The 16,085-nt window shown below is 34.0% G+C and overlaps 5 protein-coding genes across 5 annotated transcripts; 2 read left to right on the top strand and 3 right to left on the bottom strand.

The window, feature by feature from the left end:
* Positions 1-38: 38 nt before the first annotated feature.
* On the bottom strand, positions 39-824 carry LOC123720948. The gene has a single exon (XM_045677745.1). It carries the CDS (start codon positions 714-716, stop codon positions 54-56), a length of 663 nt encoding a protein of 220 aa, XP_045533701.1. The 5' UTR covers positions 717-824; the 3' UTR covers positions 39-53.
* A 3,349-nt stretch (positions 825-4,173) lies between these two features.
* On the top strand, positions 4,174-6,407 carry LOC106710768. Its single transcript, XM_014502929.2, has 5 exons — positions 4,174-4,402; positions 4,499-4,726; positions 4,983-5,115; positions 5,718-5,878; positions 6,117-6,407. The coding sequence occupies exons 1-5, from the start codon at positions 4,295-4,297 to the stop codon at positions 6,336-6,338; spliced, it is 852 nt and encodes a 283-aa protein (XP_014358415.2). The 5' UTR covers positions 4,174-4,294; the 3' UTR covers positions 6,339-6,407.
* Positions 6,408-7,029: 622 nt separating this feature from the next.
* On the bottom strand, positions 7,030-7,684 carry LOC106710711 (NADH dehydrogenase [ubiquinone] 1 beta subcomplex subunit 11, mitochondrial). Its single transcript, XM_014502857.2, has 2 exons — positions 7,593-7,684; positions 7,030-7,510 (listed from the first exon to the last, which is right to left on the bottom strand). Exon 2 carries the CDS (start codon positions 7,501-7,503, stop codon positions 7,075-7,077), a length of 429 nt encoding a protein of 142 aa, XP_014358343.1. The 5' UTR covers positions 7,504-7,510; positions 7,593-7,684; the 3' UTR covers positions 7,030-7,074.
* Positions 7,685-7,782: 98 nt separating this feature from the next.
* Positions 7,783-10,558, top strand: LOC106710710 (RNA-splicing ligase RtcB homolog). Its single transcript, XM_014502856.2, has 5 exons — positions 7,783-8,236; positions 8,337-8,467; positions 8,547-9,251; positions 9,420-9,584; positions 10,161-10,558. The coding sequence occupies exons 1-5, from the start codon at positions 7,945-7,947 to the stop codon at positions 10,386-10,388; spliced, it is 1,521 nt and encodes a 506-aa protein (XP_014358342.1). The 5' UTR covers positions 7,783-7,944; the 3' UTR covers positions 10,389-10,558.
* Positions 10,559-10,761: 203 nt separating this feature from the next.
* On the bottom strand, positions 10,762-14,735 carry LOC106710733 (glycerol kinase). The gene is made up of 11 exons (XM_045686891.1): positions 14,532-14,735; positions 14,321-14,449; positions 14,062-14,191; positions 13,488-13,705; positions 13,012-13,224; positions 12,819-12,921; positions 12,378-12,648; positions 11,955-12,156; positions 11,695-11,824; positions 11,350-11,442; positions 10,762-10,982 (listed from the first exon to the last, which is right to left on the bottom strand). Exons 1-11 carry the CDS (start codon positions 14,601-14,603, stop codon positions 10,885-10,887), a joined length of 1,659 nt encoding a protein of 552 aa, XP_045542847.1. The 5' UTR covers positions 14,604-14,735; the 3' UTR covers positions 10,762-10,884.
* Between the last annotated feature and the right edge of the window lie 1,350 nt (positions 14,736-16,085).

A 16,085-nucleotide genomic window follows, 5' to 3' on the forward strand; every position in this document is an offset into this window, starting at 1 on the left:
TGATTAGTACCACATTAGTATCCTTACATCTCTCTCTCTCTCTCTCTCTCTGCCTAGCTCGTATCCCACATGGTGATGGGGTCGGCTTTTCCAATCAGTTTCCTCCACCTCGCCCTGTCCTCGACATCTTCATCTGAGACTTGGCACTCACTCATGTCTTTTAGCACTACATCTTTCCATCTAGTTTTGGGTCTACCTCTGGATCTGCGTCCGGGAAGGGAAAGATGTAGTGCTAAATTACCGACGTAGTCCGGCGGCCTCCTCCTTATGTGACCATACCATCGCAGCCTACTCTCCTGCATCTTATCAGCGATATCGCGCACACCGAGGCTACCTCGCACGAACTCGTTGCGGATCTTATCGAGCCTGGTTACGCCGCACATCCATCTCAACATCTTCATTTCAGCACTTTGAATGGTATGCACGTCCTTTTGAGTTATGGCCCACGTTTCACTGCCGTATATGAGGACTGGTCTTATCATGGACTTATAAACCAAACCCTTAAGTTTCACTGGCATTCTTTTGTCGCAAGTAACACCAGTCAATTCTCGCCATTTTTGCCACGCTGCGGCTATACGGTGTTGAATGTTGCATTCCAAGTTCCCAGAAATGTGCATCATGCCTCCCAGATATTTATATTGATCGCACATGGTAACTAGTTGACCGTCGATGGGAATCGGTCTGTTGTCGCTTGAATTTGGGTTATTAAAGGACATGTACTGGGTCTTTGCAACACTCAACACTAGGCCACCGGTTTGCAACTGGTGTTTCCAAGCCAGGAGTGCCTCTTGTAATTTTGCGTGGCTCTCAGTACAGATAGCTATATCGTCTGCATATATGAATTTGATGAAAAACTTGACTTTGTCAAAATCTTGTAACTTATTAGTACACAGAAATGCAATCGTGGAACAAATATCTACATATTAGTGAACTAAACCATTGCCATCCCTAGCGCTCAAAATGATGATCCCTAGCGCTCAAAATGATGATCCCTAGCGTTCAAATACAAAAAACATTATTAATTTATCTAAAATATATGTTCAAACACTCCCAGATATACTAAATAAAAATTCACCATAAAAAGTTTTGGCTCCCAGCTGTTACCTTTTTTTTATTTTGTAAACAGTGAATGTGTATCAAAAACACCAAATCTAGATTAGAAAAGATATAATTATTAGGCACTTGACTTGCAATCTGCAGGGCCTGGGTTCGAATCCCGCTATGTACCAATGTGTTTTTCGATTTAGATATTTACATTTATCCGACGTTCCTACGGTGAAGGAAAACATAGTGATGCTGCCTGCACATATCTGAGAAAAAAATTAATGATATGTGTGAAGTCAACCCGCTCTGGGCCAGCGTGGTTGACTATGGCCTAGTCACCCCTAATTTGGGGTAGGCTCCGAGCCCCTCAGTGGGGCTGGTGGTATAGTGAGCTGATGATAATAATGATGACGATATATTACATGGTTATCACTTATTCAAAAGTACATTTAATAACTCGTAAGTATGGAATAGTCACATTTTGCCAGTTGTCAAATTTTATGTAGACAACAACTAGACAGTTTACTCCAGCAAGAGAAACTGATTGTTTCAAACAGCAGCAGAAAATATTACGCGCTTAAATTCACGAAAAAGTACGTAAACAAACAAATGAAACAAGTGCCTAAAGACCGCGCACGGACTGCGCGTCTTGCGCCGCGCATTTGGATCTCTCAGCCGTCGTAAAGTTCCGTTTTATCTCCGTTATAAAAGTTGCGGAAACAGAAGCAGAAACGGATGTTGAAAAGTACGCGGAACTTCCGCACTTGCGGAAACGGAAACAGACATCCGTTGCATCACTAGTCCTGATATAAAATTTATTGTTTTATAATTGGCAAATGTAAATATTATTTATCTCAAGTATTTTAAGAATAATTATGAACGACACGAAATGAATTCTCTTTTAACTTAGATTTTTCTGTATTGGGTTTTCTTCAAAATAGGATTTTTTTTTTAAATTGGAGAAAAGTGAAGGTATATAGGTATATATCCCATAAAATCTATAATAATATAATTTTTTCATCCATAAAGTAAAATTTGTTCAAAATTCTTGCTTTTGGCATCTTGAAATATGTTATTATTTTTATATGTTATCTCTCTTCTCACGGCGTTTCCCTACGCCACCGTTTGCATACATACAAAACGTACCTATTACGTATAACACTTTGTATGTATATCAAATTAACGAGTATTATAACTAAAACAAACTCAACACAGCACAAAAAGAAAGTTTAGTTTTCGTTACTGAAAGTGTAATGACGGAATAATACGTAACTTTGGCCAAGGTCACTATCGGAAAGAATTTTACTATTGTTGGCGATTAGTACAAGCTGTTGTACGAATTGGTCTCATATTAAATCTAAGGGATGCTTTCTTCTTATTTGCTCTTTTATTTCTTATTGGCTATTTATGTAAGAAATGTCATGTACTGTGGGCCTAGCACGAATATTTGTGACCATCTCCAATCATCCACTTTATCAACAAAATTTGTATTAAAATTTAATACTAATTTGAACATAATTGACGATGACGATACGAAGGCCATTGTCGCAAATATTCGTGCAAAGCCCACTAATGTACTTAGTTACTGCACAGAGGCAAAACAATTGACAAACCACATATTTATTTGGTTTTCGATTCATGCCCTTGACACTGTATCAACACATTCCTGCAATGTTATTGCGCGTGCGATACATCTGATTTTGGTAAGCCGAGGACGCATGGGTATTTTAAATATTTTTATATTCTGTGCAGATACATCAAACATAACATCATCTTGAACCAGTCAGATATTATCATCGAGCAAAAAGTAAGATGGAAATTATGTGTCTAGGTAATTAGCGTAATCATTGTTATCAAATATTTTAGAGCTGTTAAGAAAAAAACCAAGTTATATGCAATATATAGCTGGGTTTTTTACTTTGATCGTATAAGAGACTTTCTTCACTTACCCGACTGACTCAGAAACAGCATAAGCATCTGAATAATATGGTTTTGTTTTTACGACTCTAGCCTACTGTGACCTGCAACGGCTTCTCCAAAACTATCCACAGATGAAGCATTTTTAAATAAACAGATTAAACTGAATTTACACTAAATGGTTATAATATTTACTAGAGTCATTATAAAGTTGTTAAGTTTCCCAGTGACGTAATATTGTGTCCGTGCCCATGCGAGAATAATAGCAAGAAATGTCTCACGCCATCATTATAATTATTGTTATTTACGACTTTCGCGTTGCTACCGCTGAATATTGTTTACATACACGAACTTTTAATGTAAGTGCGCTGTTCTTATAGAATTTTATTGGTAATTCAAAAATTAACGTTATGCGATATTTTGATTGCGTTGGACAGAAGTGGAATAACCTAATTATATTATAAAAAAAAACATGTAACATGCTAGATAAAAAAATTAACTAGATCACGGGACATCAATGCTTTCTGTCACGTGTTGAAAGAATGTTCATAATATAACTGTTACAAGCACAAAACATTTCTTCTATATACTATTGATGAAGAACTTTAACAATAAGTATGAAAAAATGTTTTCTGATATTAGTACAAGCTTATATTAGTATGCCGAAATTGTTCCTATTGGTAGGTACTTAAATTCGGTTATGAAACAGACCTCAAATGTTTTGGATTATGGTTAATTAGATTATGAAATGAGGTTATCGAGTCAGTAAATTTAGGGTTGCATTTTCTAATTCGTATCTGCATGTTTGAATACCAACTAAGACTAAGAATTGCGATATATATAATATTTTATTTTACAAAGCGACATGACGACAACGACTTTCACTTACTTGTAATACACTTATCCATAATAATATGGTGTTAACAAAATGATGCAATACAATACCTGTGGGGATCCGCCTTGCGGTCGCAACCTTGAAAAAATATTTTTTTCTAGAATGCCTCACACAGTAATATTTGGTGTCAAGCTTAAATGTACTTCATGACTTTAAACTGTATGATTGTTAAATGTATGTAGCCATAATTCCTCTTGAGCATTTTAACGAAATTACAAAGAAAATTAAACGATTTTTTTATTTGATTAACATTTATAAATCAAAAATCTATTTTTACCTTTATTTCCAGATTAATCTAGACGCTCCAAAAGAAAACATGAAAACAGCGCCAACACCGATCTATTTTCGTCTTAGTAAGCTTCTTGCATTCGTAATAGTGACTGTTTCTATAACAAGTGCAACACAAAGTATATAAATATTTGAAAATATTGTCTAAAAATGAGTGCACTTAAAATAGAATCAGAGGTAAAGGTCGAATCGGAACCGTGTGTAGTGGCCTGGGACAACAATACATTGTTTGTTGGCACGGAAACTGGAACCATCTTTGTATGTTTATTTGCAACGTACCCTTATTATTTCATTAATTCGTCTAATTAATCGCATTTTTAATATTAGTAAGTAACCGTTTCTTTTTCATTTCAGTCTTACGACAAAAACCTATCACCGGGTGGAAAGTGGACTGCACATGAAACGCAAGTGTTTGCATTGACTGCGGCAAACGGCAATGTATACTCATCCTCAAATGACGGAGGAGTCCGTGTCTGGTCTGCTAAGGGTGACAAAGTCGCTGAGCTTCCACCGACCGGAGGAGATATCGGGGCTTTGTGTGTGCAAGATAACCAGTTAATTGCTGGCGACGAAAGTGGCAATGTATGTAAGCCTCAGATTTTTTTGATTAACAAACAACCAAGTGGCCACTTGATTTCGCTAAAACAGCGAAGTGACCGCTTTAATGTATTTAAAAAAATAAGAGTAATTTTATTACCTTTGTGCAATAAAACTTAACTAATACAACTAGAGTGCGGCTTGTTTCTCGTAGTTTTTCTATCAATATACTGTATTGTTAAGAACAGATAGAACAAGTACAATTAATGTTATTTGTAACTTCTACTTCTTCTATTTACAGGTTGTAATTTATGAGAACAATGACGTAAAAGCCAAGTACCAGGTCCTCGAAGAAGTGAAAGATATATGTTTGAAAACACCCTATATGTTTACTGCGCGAGATTTATATGTTACCGTCACTGAAATAAAACCAGGTTAGATCATCTTGTTACTTTTGACTAAAATTTCGACGAATGTTCTAATGTGTACCTACATGTTTTTCACAAATAATGTCAATTTATAATTTGATTTAAATAATGTAGGTGTTTCGTATTATTATCCTAATTTCACACAAATAAAATGAAATTTTGAACCAAATTGTTTAAATTTTATTAGTATTGTATTTGATTTTAATAAATATTTGCATAAGAATGACAAAGTTTGGAAAATTCATGAACTTTAATTTTTATAATGGATTTCTACGTATACATTTAAAATTGTTCTATTGCTTTTAATCATCATTTCAATGTTCTTTGATGTTTTTTATTCCCCCCTTAACATTCTAAGTCTTGCATTGAAAATACTTCAGAAGGTTGACATAAAAGTTGCCGAAGAAAAAAGTTTACACAACGTAGTAAAATAAAACTGTTATTACTACAATGAGTTTTCACTATCGTAACACCATCAACAATATTGCTTTCCCCCTCTTTCAATTTGAAAATAAAAAGTATAACAGTCATATTTTTATACAAATGTTGCGACAGTTGAAATTCACAGTTAACAGCAATAATCATTTGTATAAAACTACCATGTACAGAAGAATCTAAGACTCGGTTCACAACCCGGCACACGATGGATGGGCGCGCGCCGATGCGGGTAGCAGGCGCCCGGCTCGTCGTCACCGCAAGGGGGGCCAACAATCTGCAGCTACATGATGCATCCATCGATACTAAGTTCAAAAAACTACATGAAGTCAAGGTACGACTAATTTTCTCAAACACAACAAAAACTTCATCTACCCAAATTCGAGTATTCTAAAGACACACTTCGATTTTGCGCTTTCATGAACTGAGGTTGTAAAAGCGCCTGCAAAAATTAATGTATTATTTCGCTTAAAAAATAAATTAACAGTTGAAAAAACCGAAGGAAAATTATAGTAATTTATATCTACGGGGAAAACAGTGGCTAAACAACACCATTTTAATTTTTGTTTTAGGTAAGTGATATGATATTAACCAGTCTATCAGTGAGCGAAGACCATGCGTGGACAGGTGGTTGGGATGGTATCGTACGACGATGGAAGATCGTCGGTGACCAATTCCAACCAGCAGGGGAGGTAAACCTGGGTGCCTGTGTGAATGCGGTTGTTGCTACAAAATCTGATGTAGCTTATGCCATAATAACAGGAGGACGAGTAGTTTGCCTAAAAGGCACATAATCAACATTTTTTACAAGTAATGAATTAACTGTATATTTTGTGTAATCCATATTTTCAGATATTATTGTATACAGAAATTGTAATAGACTTCTATGTTATATTAATAAGTCTTTTATTTACTTTATTTCATTCTCTAATTGGTGTCTTAAATCTTAATAATATGTCTATTTACCATTCCTTTTTGGTCTGTTTTCAACAATAGACATCACAAATATACTTACCAAAATCATTATCTTTTATTTAATCATTCCTAGCTACAACAAATTATTGATATGAGACAAGGATCCCCTTGTCTCATATCATTAATTTATTTTTACATATCCATGTACTTGATTGATATCTTTTGTACACAAATACCAGTGTTATTGATGTCCACAGGCTTGGTTTGAACAATACAATCATTTTATTAATTGGAAAATTAACTTGTCACAGTCACAGTATTACTTTATTTTTAAGCAAATTGGATAATACACATGATGGTGGGCGAATAACAAAAATATTATATGTATATGATAATTAGCCACAGGTATAGAGGCAAAATTTATTTCAATTGAAGCAGTTTTATAAAAATTACAAGCTTGTGTGAAAAAGTTTCCATGTTATTAATATTTGGGTTTTAAAAATAAATATGTTTATTAAATTATACCACATTGACAAGATAATGAAAAATTAAGTTATCTTTTATAAATCATTTCTATTTTTCTATTTACTATATAACAATAATGTTCATCAATAATTAAATGATAATTTCAACATCACATAGTTCTTCCTCTGAAGGCAGTTTCACTGTTTTGGGTTCAATATAATTAGGACTGATAGGCGGCAATCCAGCTTTTTCACGGCGACGTAGTTCTAGATAGGCTTCACGTTGAGCCCAATCTCTCATATGGATATCGGGACTATAAGCCCATGCAAAACCACCGAATACTAGACACAATGTTACTGAGAAGAAGAATGATGCATTGTGGACGTTTGTATCCTCTTCTTTGCTCTTGTAATCAAATCCATAGCTAACCCAATTTTTATCTTCAGCTTTTTCACAAGCAGTTGTAGCAGTTTCACTGTTCTTTTTTGATGTCGAGATGCAACGATTTAATTTGTTATAATGATTCCAAACACATCTCTGGACAACAGGCATATGACGAAGTTTTATCAGAGCAGCCATCGTCGCGCTAAAAATATATAGCAATTAAAATAAGCAAGTGTTTAAAAAACACATAACGTGATTACATTTTTTTATATTATTAAACCTACCAAGAAATAGCGCTTTTATGTTATAATTCTTCGATTTTTTCTCTTCTTACAATCGAAGATTATGAAATCAATTTTCAAAGTGACAGATTAAGTCAAAGAGTATTCATAAAACGGTATAGATAAAAAATAGAAATACACTGTTGTGTAAAGAAATCTGGGAGTTCTGAACTGAACACTCTTTGCTCTCTGAATTCTGCATGCCGGCAAATCTTGTCAACTTGTCAATGTCATTCGTATTTCTCTCTTGGGTTTGCGTATTTTATTGAATTTTGATATTTCATAAATTTGCGACAATTTAATCATTTATCATTGCCGAATTAATTGTGTTCCGATTATTTATAATCCATTCAAGATGGTGGTAAGGAGTTATAATGAAGAGTTAAAATACCTAGAGAAGATAAACCCCCATTGCTGGAGAATCAAGAAAGGATTTCAGCCAAACATGAATGTGGAAGGTTTATTTTATGTCAACAATACACTTGAAAAATTGATGTTAGAAGAGTTACGAAACTCATGTAGACCTGGTATGACAGGAGGATTTTTACCCGGCGTGAAACAAATTGCTAATGTCGCTTCGTTACCAGGAATTGTCGGTCACTCTATTGGTTTGCCAGATGTTCATTCAGGATATGGTTTTGCCATAGGTAATTGCTTTTTACAAACTTACATTCCACTTTTTAATTTTCATTGAAATGGTGATATTTTTTTAATTATTGTGCAATATCAGTGCTTGGGAATTTTCAGGAAATATGGCGGCATTTGATATGTCTGATCCTAAATCAATTGTATCACCTGGTGGTGTGGGTTTCGATATTAATTGCGGTGTCCGGTTACTTAGAACCAATTTAAGTGAAAAAGATGTGCTACCTATTAAGGTATTTATACATTTTATTTGTTTGTTTAACATAGTTCCTCTGAACATAATGAAATTATTCATGTTTTTTTTTATTTAAGGAGCAACTGGCACAAAGCCTTTTTGATCATATACCTGTTGGTGTAGGATCAAAAGGTATAATTCCTATGAATGCCAGAGACTTAGAGGAAGCTTTAGAAATGGGTATGGATTGGTCCCTACGAGAAGGGTATGTTTGGGCAGAAGATAAAGAGCATTGTGAGGAGTATGGTCGAATGTTGAATGCAGACCCATCAAAAGTAAGTCTTAGAGCAAAGAAGAGAGGTCTACCCCAGCTGGGGACACTGGGGGCTGGCAATCATTACGCTGAGATACAAGTGGTTGATGAAATATTTGATAAATATGCTGCAAGCAAAATGGGCTTGGAGAGAACCGGCCAAGTTGTGGTGATGATACATTCTGGTAGTAGAGGGTTTGGACATCAAGTTGCAACAGATGCTCTAGTTGAAATGGAAAAAGCAATGAAAAGGGATAAGATTGAAGTAAATGATAGGCAATTGGCATGTGCCAGAATAAACTCTGTTGAAGGACAAAACTATCTGAAGGCAATGGCAGCAGCTGCTAATTTTGCATGGGTTAACAGAAGCTCTATGACCTTCCTGACCCGACAGGCATTTGCAAAACAATTTAAAATGGCTCCTGATGATTTAGACATGCATGTGATATATGATGTGTCCCACAATATTGCTAAAATTGAGGAACATGTTGTAGATGGAAAAGTGAAGACATTATTAGTTCATAGAAAGGTAAATCTTATTGCTAGTGTTTTAATTAATATTTTGTCTTGGACAAAACAAAGTTAAGATTAATTGAGCTCTGTGAGAAGTGCATAGATGTCTTATAGACCTAATTTTAATAATTATTTTTAATATGGTTAAATATAACAATAAATTATTATTGATGTTATTTTTCAGGGCTCTACTAGAGCATTTCCTCCTCACCATCCTTTGATACCAGTGGATTACCAGCTGACAGGTCAACCGGTACTGATTGGTGGGTCCATGGGCACCTGCAGCTATGTCCTCACTGGAACTCAACAAGGCATGACAGAAACTTTTGGTACTACCTGCCATGGAGCTGTAAGTAAATCTGCATAATGTTGTTATTGAAAAAAGAGCTGATTAGTTCAAAACATTTAATTACACAAAATTCTTAGTGTTAAAACCCAATAAGGTATGATGCAATAGTTAAAATAGTTTTACCTGCTTTATAGCTTGTTTTTTGTTTATGGGAAATACCTTAAATTTTATTGTAATTCTCAATGTTTTCAAAATTTCAGCAATCATCATAATATATATAACTCAAATAAAAAAGATGTGACTCATTTAATACCATTCTATAGCACCTAATATTAACAAATCCTACTAATATTATAAATGCAAATGTTTAGATGGATTGATGGATATTTGTTTGAAGGTATCTCTGGAATGGCTGTATGAATCTTGATGAAATTTGGCACAGATATTTATAGGAAGAACACATAGGCTACTTATTTTTTTTTAATTCCACGCGAACGGAGTCGCGGGCGACAGCTAGTATTTATATAATATTAAGTCATTGGTTTATTTGATAGAAATTTTATTTTTAATTTTATATAGTCTGTGAAAGTATTACATTTATTTAATATTTTATTTATTATTATTATATTGTTTCAGGGTCGTGCATTATCTCGCGCTAAATCTAGAAGGAACATAGATTACAAAGATGTTTTGAATAAACTGGAGAGTATGGGCATATCTATTCGTGTAGCATCGCCTAAGCTTGTGATGGAAGAAGCCCCGGAGTCCTATAAGAATGTGACAGATGTGGTTGACACTTGCCATGCTGCTGGTATCAGCAAGAAGACTGTCAAATTAAGGCCCATTGCGGTTATTAAAGGTTGAACTTTGATATTATATATGTGTACTCATTATTACTTTGATTATTCTATACTAAGGTAATTGTAATTTAAAATATTTCCGTTAAATATTGTAATACCATAGACTTATATTTTAACAAGTCTTTATTCCTTATTACATTACTTTTGCATTTTTAAGTGTAAATTGAAACTGTTAATACATTTATTGTGAAATGATTATGTAAAGGAAAGGTCCTATATCATAACTACAACTTGTCTAATTATTGTTAATATAGTAACTAGTAGCAAGCTATCATATATAATTTTACGTTTATATAACATATATAAATATATAATATTATATTTATGATGTTTAGGTATTTTTGGCGTTATTTACATAATATACTAAAAGGCAGTGAGTCAGTATAACATTTATTATAATTTTCATAACATGTTATAATTCTACTTTGAAAATATTAATACTGTTATGATTTGACTAACACAAGAGGTATTTTCTAATGACTATTTTGCACTAAAGCTGTCTATATAACTTTTAATTTGTCTGCTATGACCACTAACAAGGCGGTGCCGAGGAAGAATAGGCCGGATGGCAGAACTGCTGTTGTGTGGTCAATCTCATCTGTGTAAAAAGTAAAAAACGACTGATTTTAATACCCAAATATGTAGCTATTCAAATTATATGATGTGCCACATTATGTATGCATTCATAATTAATGTGTGCTTAATTTAAATAAATTTATTACTTTCATAATGTTTTTCACTAATTCATCATCTCCCTGATCTTGTCCCACTTACATAGGGTCGGTGCACCAGGTTTCCGTCCTCCAAATAAATCTGTCTGCCGTCACTAATTGATTTAATTGATTTAGCTAACTAATTTAATTAATTAGTTAGCTAATACTAATTTCACACAAACCACGAGTATTCTTAATTTTATACATCAAAAATAGGCATTGCTAAGGAACAATAATTAATATTGTATTTACCGGCTTCTACTTTGTTTCTAACTGCATCTTCACCGGTCCAGTCCATACATCTGCTCAGCGCAGATTCCCACCGTACGCGGCGAATTTCTCGCTCTGATAATGATAATTTTTTTTAATAACTTCGTTAAATAGAAAAATGAAATTAGCTACGTAACTTACAGTTTAAATGTTGAATATAATTTTTTTAAGATTTGCCTTTTTGTAATAATGTTCCTTTTCAATAAACTATTGTGTTATGCTAATTATACAGTGGGCTGAACCTTTTATAATTCAAAATTTATAACGGATAATTACGAACTCATAAAGGTTTGAGTTTACTACGTAAGGGGTAGTTTTCCAAGAGACCTTCAGCGGATATGGCGGGCATGAATGTGTCAGCGGGCGGGCGAGGCGTGGCGGCCGGCCACACAGAGAGCGCGCGCCCTGCCGCCATCGCCGCGCCCAGCGCCGTACTTTCCGTCATCAGCGGACGTATCTGAAACAGTAATTTAAATAGACGTTATAACTTGTAATATAATACACAAAAAAAATACAGTCGAATGATAACCTCCTTCTTTTTGAAGTCGGCTAATTAACTGATATATAGTTAGAAAAATGTAACTAACGACTGGTATCCCAATGACGTCGGCCTGCATCTGCATAAGCTTGGAGTTGTTGGCAGCGCCACCGTCGGCCAGCAGGCGGCGCAGTGGCGCCCCGTCCGCCGCCAGCGCCGCACACACCGCGCGCGCCTGCTGGCACACCGCCTCCAGCGCAGCGCGCGACACGTGCGCGCCCCGCGTGCTCGCGCTCAACCCACAGATTATACTGTCATGAACACAATACAAAAACCATTAATATTGCATTTCATCATTAGTAACATATAGAAGATGTGTTCATAAGTAACAGATAAGTAAAGTGAAAAATGATACAAGAAAGCAATCTATTTAAAAGTGAGAAGTGGTGATGAAACGAAACGGTGATGTAAAGAAAGAAAAGGTAGCAAGACATAAGGGTGAAGCAAAATTTTTTTAAATAACAAAACTCACCCTCGTGCATCTTTTCTCCAGTGTGGTGAATACAATCCATTAAAAGCTGGCACAAAACAAATAGGACTCTCTTCATCATCACTTACTTCAGCTGCCTGTGTTTCTGAATCACTTAAATCATTTAAAATATCCAAGCCATTTTTCAACCACTGCAACATATCCCCTGCGACTGCTACGGAACCTTCCAGTGCGTAAATGGGCGGTGCGTCTGGGCCTAGCTGATACGCTACTGTTGTTAGCAAGCCATTTTGTGAATGTACTATGGATTCTCCTAAAATCAAACAATAGCTTAATGTGTATTCAAACATTACTAATTAATTGACTAATTAATTTGGATTGGGACTTCAGTTATTATACTGTCATAATATATTGCTGTAACAATATCGAACAATAATAAATCATTGAAATAAAGTCTTTTTTAAGGATAGAACAAAAATATACCTGTATTATATAACAAGAAACATCCTGTACCAAAGGTGCATTTTGCTTGACCGAATCTCATACAGTTTTGTCCGATTAGTGCTGCTTGTTGATCACCAAGGCACTGAAATAATAGGTTAACTGTTATAACACACCATTTACTTAAATTCATATTTAAATTTAACCACTAGAGAAAATAAGACTAAACTATTACCCCTGCTATTGGTGTTCCGAGGAGAGGTCCAGTTGAAATGTAGCCATATATTTCAGAGGAACTTTTTATCTTTGGTAATAATTGTACTGGTATGTCGAAAAATCTTAGCAATCTCTTATCCCATTGCAAGCTTCTTAAGGACATTAGCTGTGTGCGCGACGCGTTGGTGACGTCGGTCGCGTGCACGCCTCCGTTGCTACCCCCAGTCAGATTCTGGAAGTTTTTGTAAATCAAAGTCTTTATCAGTTCAGTACTTTTGAATAATTGGACTGGATTATTGAAAACAAAAAATAACGAAAGCTTTATTACCCCAATTTAAATAAGGATGTCCATTGCACTGTGACCTACTGTAATCTAAACAGTTTTCTGATTTTGTAAAGACTCATTTTATTAATAATCTTCCCTGGAGTTTCATTAGTAGTTGGTAGGCATTTTTAATTTATTTTCAGTATGGCAAATAATAAAAGTATATTTACCCATATGAGCCAAGAATCTACTGTTCCCGCCATACATTCTCCATCTGCAACCGCTTTTTGTACAACACTGACATTTTGTAGAAGCCATTTTAACTTAACTGATGAAAAATATGTCGACAATGGAAGACCACTAGTTTGAGTCACGGCATTGACACTTTGAGCCCCCTTTGTTTTGATTAAATCATCCACAATCTTTGCTGTTCTTACATCTGACCACACTGGAAGTGATAACAAGTTCATACTAAATAATACAACATGAAAACGTTAAATATGATGGTGAAGACTTTGAACTAAAAGAACTTATATTGTCATTTAATATAATGTTTCCAGTACATCACTGCATTTCTTATGTAATGGTCACAAAAATTATATGTGTAAAATGTTTAAATAAAAAAATAAATAAACGTTTGTCACTTTTTTAAAAGATACATGGTGAAAACAGTTTTAAATTTTATACATAGCACTATTTAGGCTTTGTTCGCTCAAACAAGGACAGTAAAATTTTTGGACCAATGTGAGGTGTATTACTTATTAATGGGTTTTTTTAAGATATTAAATTTTTTTGTTATTTTACCTATAGCACTGTACAGGGGTTCCCCTGTCACAGAATTCCATACTATTGTTGTTTCCCTTTGATTTGTTATCCCAATACCCACAACATCCTCAGGGTCAATATCCAATTTTTTGAGATTGTCAACAGTTACCTGTAATTCAGTATGAGATGCGGCATAAAAGAACATATATACACAGTAAATAATCAATTGTTCAGTTCAATTATTAGCTTCATTTGTGTGTGTTATTTTGGTCTGAGATTGTTATTATATCAGTCTTACCTCAATGCATTCTAAAACTGCATTTAAAATTTCTAAAGCATCTTGTTCTATCCATCCTTCTTGAGGGCTAAAGCGCTTTAAGGTTACTTGATGATAGGTTAATACTTCAGAGGTGTTAGCTGCGAATACCTAAAACATATGACCGAACTGTGATTTTAATTTATAAAAATATATTCTTAGTACAAAAATATAAATATTTTATTTCAGGTACCAAAAATTTCACGTTTGATGTTCCTTCATCTACAGTTCCTATTAATGGACCAAATTTTCCAAATTCTCGCATATTATATGTTGACTACATTTCGAATCATTGAATTAAGTCTAGAATTGTAACTTTCGGTTTGTGGATATTTGTATAACATTACAAATTCAGTGATCTAAGTTAAATGAAAAATGAAACGGTAATTGACATTTGTCAATGTCAGCTGATTTTAACTTTTTCAAACATTAGACAAGTTGGTAATTTATACATAGATCCGTTTCAACTGTGCTCAATATAAAGTTTCCTGAATATTTAATATTTGTTTTACACACAATGACTTCTAAAAAGAGATTTTTAATAAAAATAATTGATAAATTATGAAAGACTAACTTTTGCATTCGAAATTCCAAGGGAAAATTAACGATTTGATTTGACAATCATAAAGTGTGGATGTAAGATGTCTTGGCTTTTGCTGAATTTTGCAGACAGAAAGAAGAGAAATAGAAATGTAAAAACATAACCTATAAAACAGTTTTTACCTCTCCGAAATGTTGAATATATCATAAATTAAATTCGTTTTTACAGTAAAGGAGTTGCTCTTCACGAAACATGATTCACAAACTTAAATTCGTTTTATCTGAAAAGGGTAAAAACATGGATACTGTCCTGGAAGAAACTATTCCTGATCCTTCTCAGTTGTACAAATCGTTGGATCAATTTAGGATTAAAGTTAATGAAGCTTTAACAAAAGTTATAGAAGAAAGTGGTGATATTGGTACCTAAGTTTTTAATAAAATAAGCTACTTAGTAATCTATGATAAATGTTTTAATTTCTACAGTTGAAACTATACTAAAGATTCTTTTTTGATACAAGGAATTATAAATAAAGACCTTTATAAGGAATTATTATAGTCTTAGAAATGAGGACTGATTCATATACCATAACTTGCTTGCTTGCTATTACTGTATCTCAAATTTGTTGATATAGTTTTGACTGAATTTGAAACTGTACTATCTAATATCATCACAAAATAAAAAAAGTACTAGAAAGAAACTATAAATTTACTAAATCATATGTTCTTTTCATATTTACAGAAGAAGATGGAGAAGATTCAATCAGTGAAAATGAGGAGGAAGTAGTAGAAAAAGCATCACTCAATCATAAAAGGAAAAAGAAAAAAATGTGATTAAATGCTTTAAGGAGACTTCTGTTGTGTTCATATTTTTCTATCTTACCAATAATAAATAGTGTTGATAAACAATAATAAATAAGGAAATCAACAACAATATTAACAATGTAGAGTTAGTTCACCAGATAAATACTTTTAGATGATGATAGCAAGTTCAAATACCATCCAGTAAATGTAGTTTTAGTTTATTTTAAACATTTAAACGATATTAGACCACCTTATATGCATTCCTGGTTTAAAACCTTACATGTATATAAGATTATCAGATAATCATCTTAAAAATAATCAGCTAGGGGCTAAGGCCTTGACTTTGAAAGTCTACAGAAAGGCTATTATATAATTTGCTATGATATGGACACTTGCAAGGAGAGAA

This window comes from Papilio machaon, chromosome 4 (genome assembly GCF_912999745.1).
Source record: "Papilio machaon chromosome 4, ilPapMach1.1, whole genome shotgun sequence".
NCBI lineage: Eukaryota > Metazoa > Arthropoda > Insecta > Lepidoptera > Papilionidae > Papilio > Papilio machaon.

Bases quoted from the DNA above. Each gene is read 5' to 3' on its own strand.
- LOC106710711 (XM_014502857.2), bottom strand. From the start codon at position 7,503: ATGGCTGCTCTGATAAAACTTCGTCATATGCCTGTTGTCCAGAGATGT.
- LOC123720948 (XM_045677745.1), bottom strand. From the start codon at position 716: ATGTCCTTTAATAACCCAAATTCAAGCGACAACAGACCGATTCCCATC.
- LOC106710733 (XM_045686891.1), bottom strand. From the start codon at position 14,603: ATGCGAGAATTTGGAAAATTTGGTCCATTAATAGGAACTGTAGATGAA. The intron at 14,450-14,531 runs GTACCTGAAATA...CATATGTTTTAG, and splicing joins CATCAAACGTGAAATTTTTG to GTATTCGCAGCTAACACCTC. The intron at 14,192-14,320 runs GTAAGACTGATA...ACTGAATTACAG, and splicing joins CAGTTTTAGAATGCATTGAG to GTAACTGTTGACAATCTCAA.
- LOC106710768 (XM_014502929.2), top strand. From the start codon at position 4,295: ATGAGTGCACTTAAAATAGAATCAGAGGTAAAGGTCGAATCGGAACCG. The intron at 4,403-4,498 runs GTATGTTTATTT...TTTTCATTTCAG, and splicing joins CGGAAACTGGAACCATCTTT to TCTTACGACAAAAACCTATC. The intron at 5,116-5,717 runs GTTAGATCATCT...TACCATGTACAG, and splicing joins CGTCACTGAAATAAAACCAG to AAGAATCTAAGACTCGGTTC.
- LOC106710710 (XM_014502856.2), top strand. From the start codon at position 7,945: ATGGTGGTAAGGAGTTATAATGAAGAGTTAAAATACCTAGAGAAGATA. The intron at 8,468-8,546 runs GTATTTATACAT...TTTTTATTTAAG, and splicing joins AAGATGTGCTACCTATTAAG to GAGCAACTGGCACAAAGCCT. The intron at 9,585-10,160 runs GTAAGTAAATCT...ATATTGTTTCAG, and splicing joins GTACTACCTGCCATGGAGCT to GGTCGTGCATTATCTCGCGC.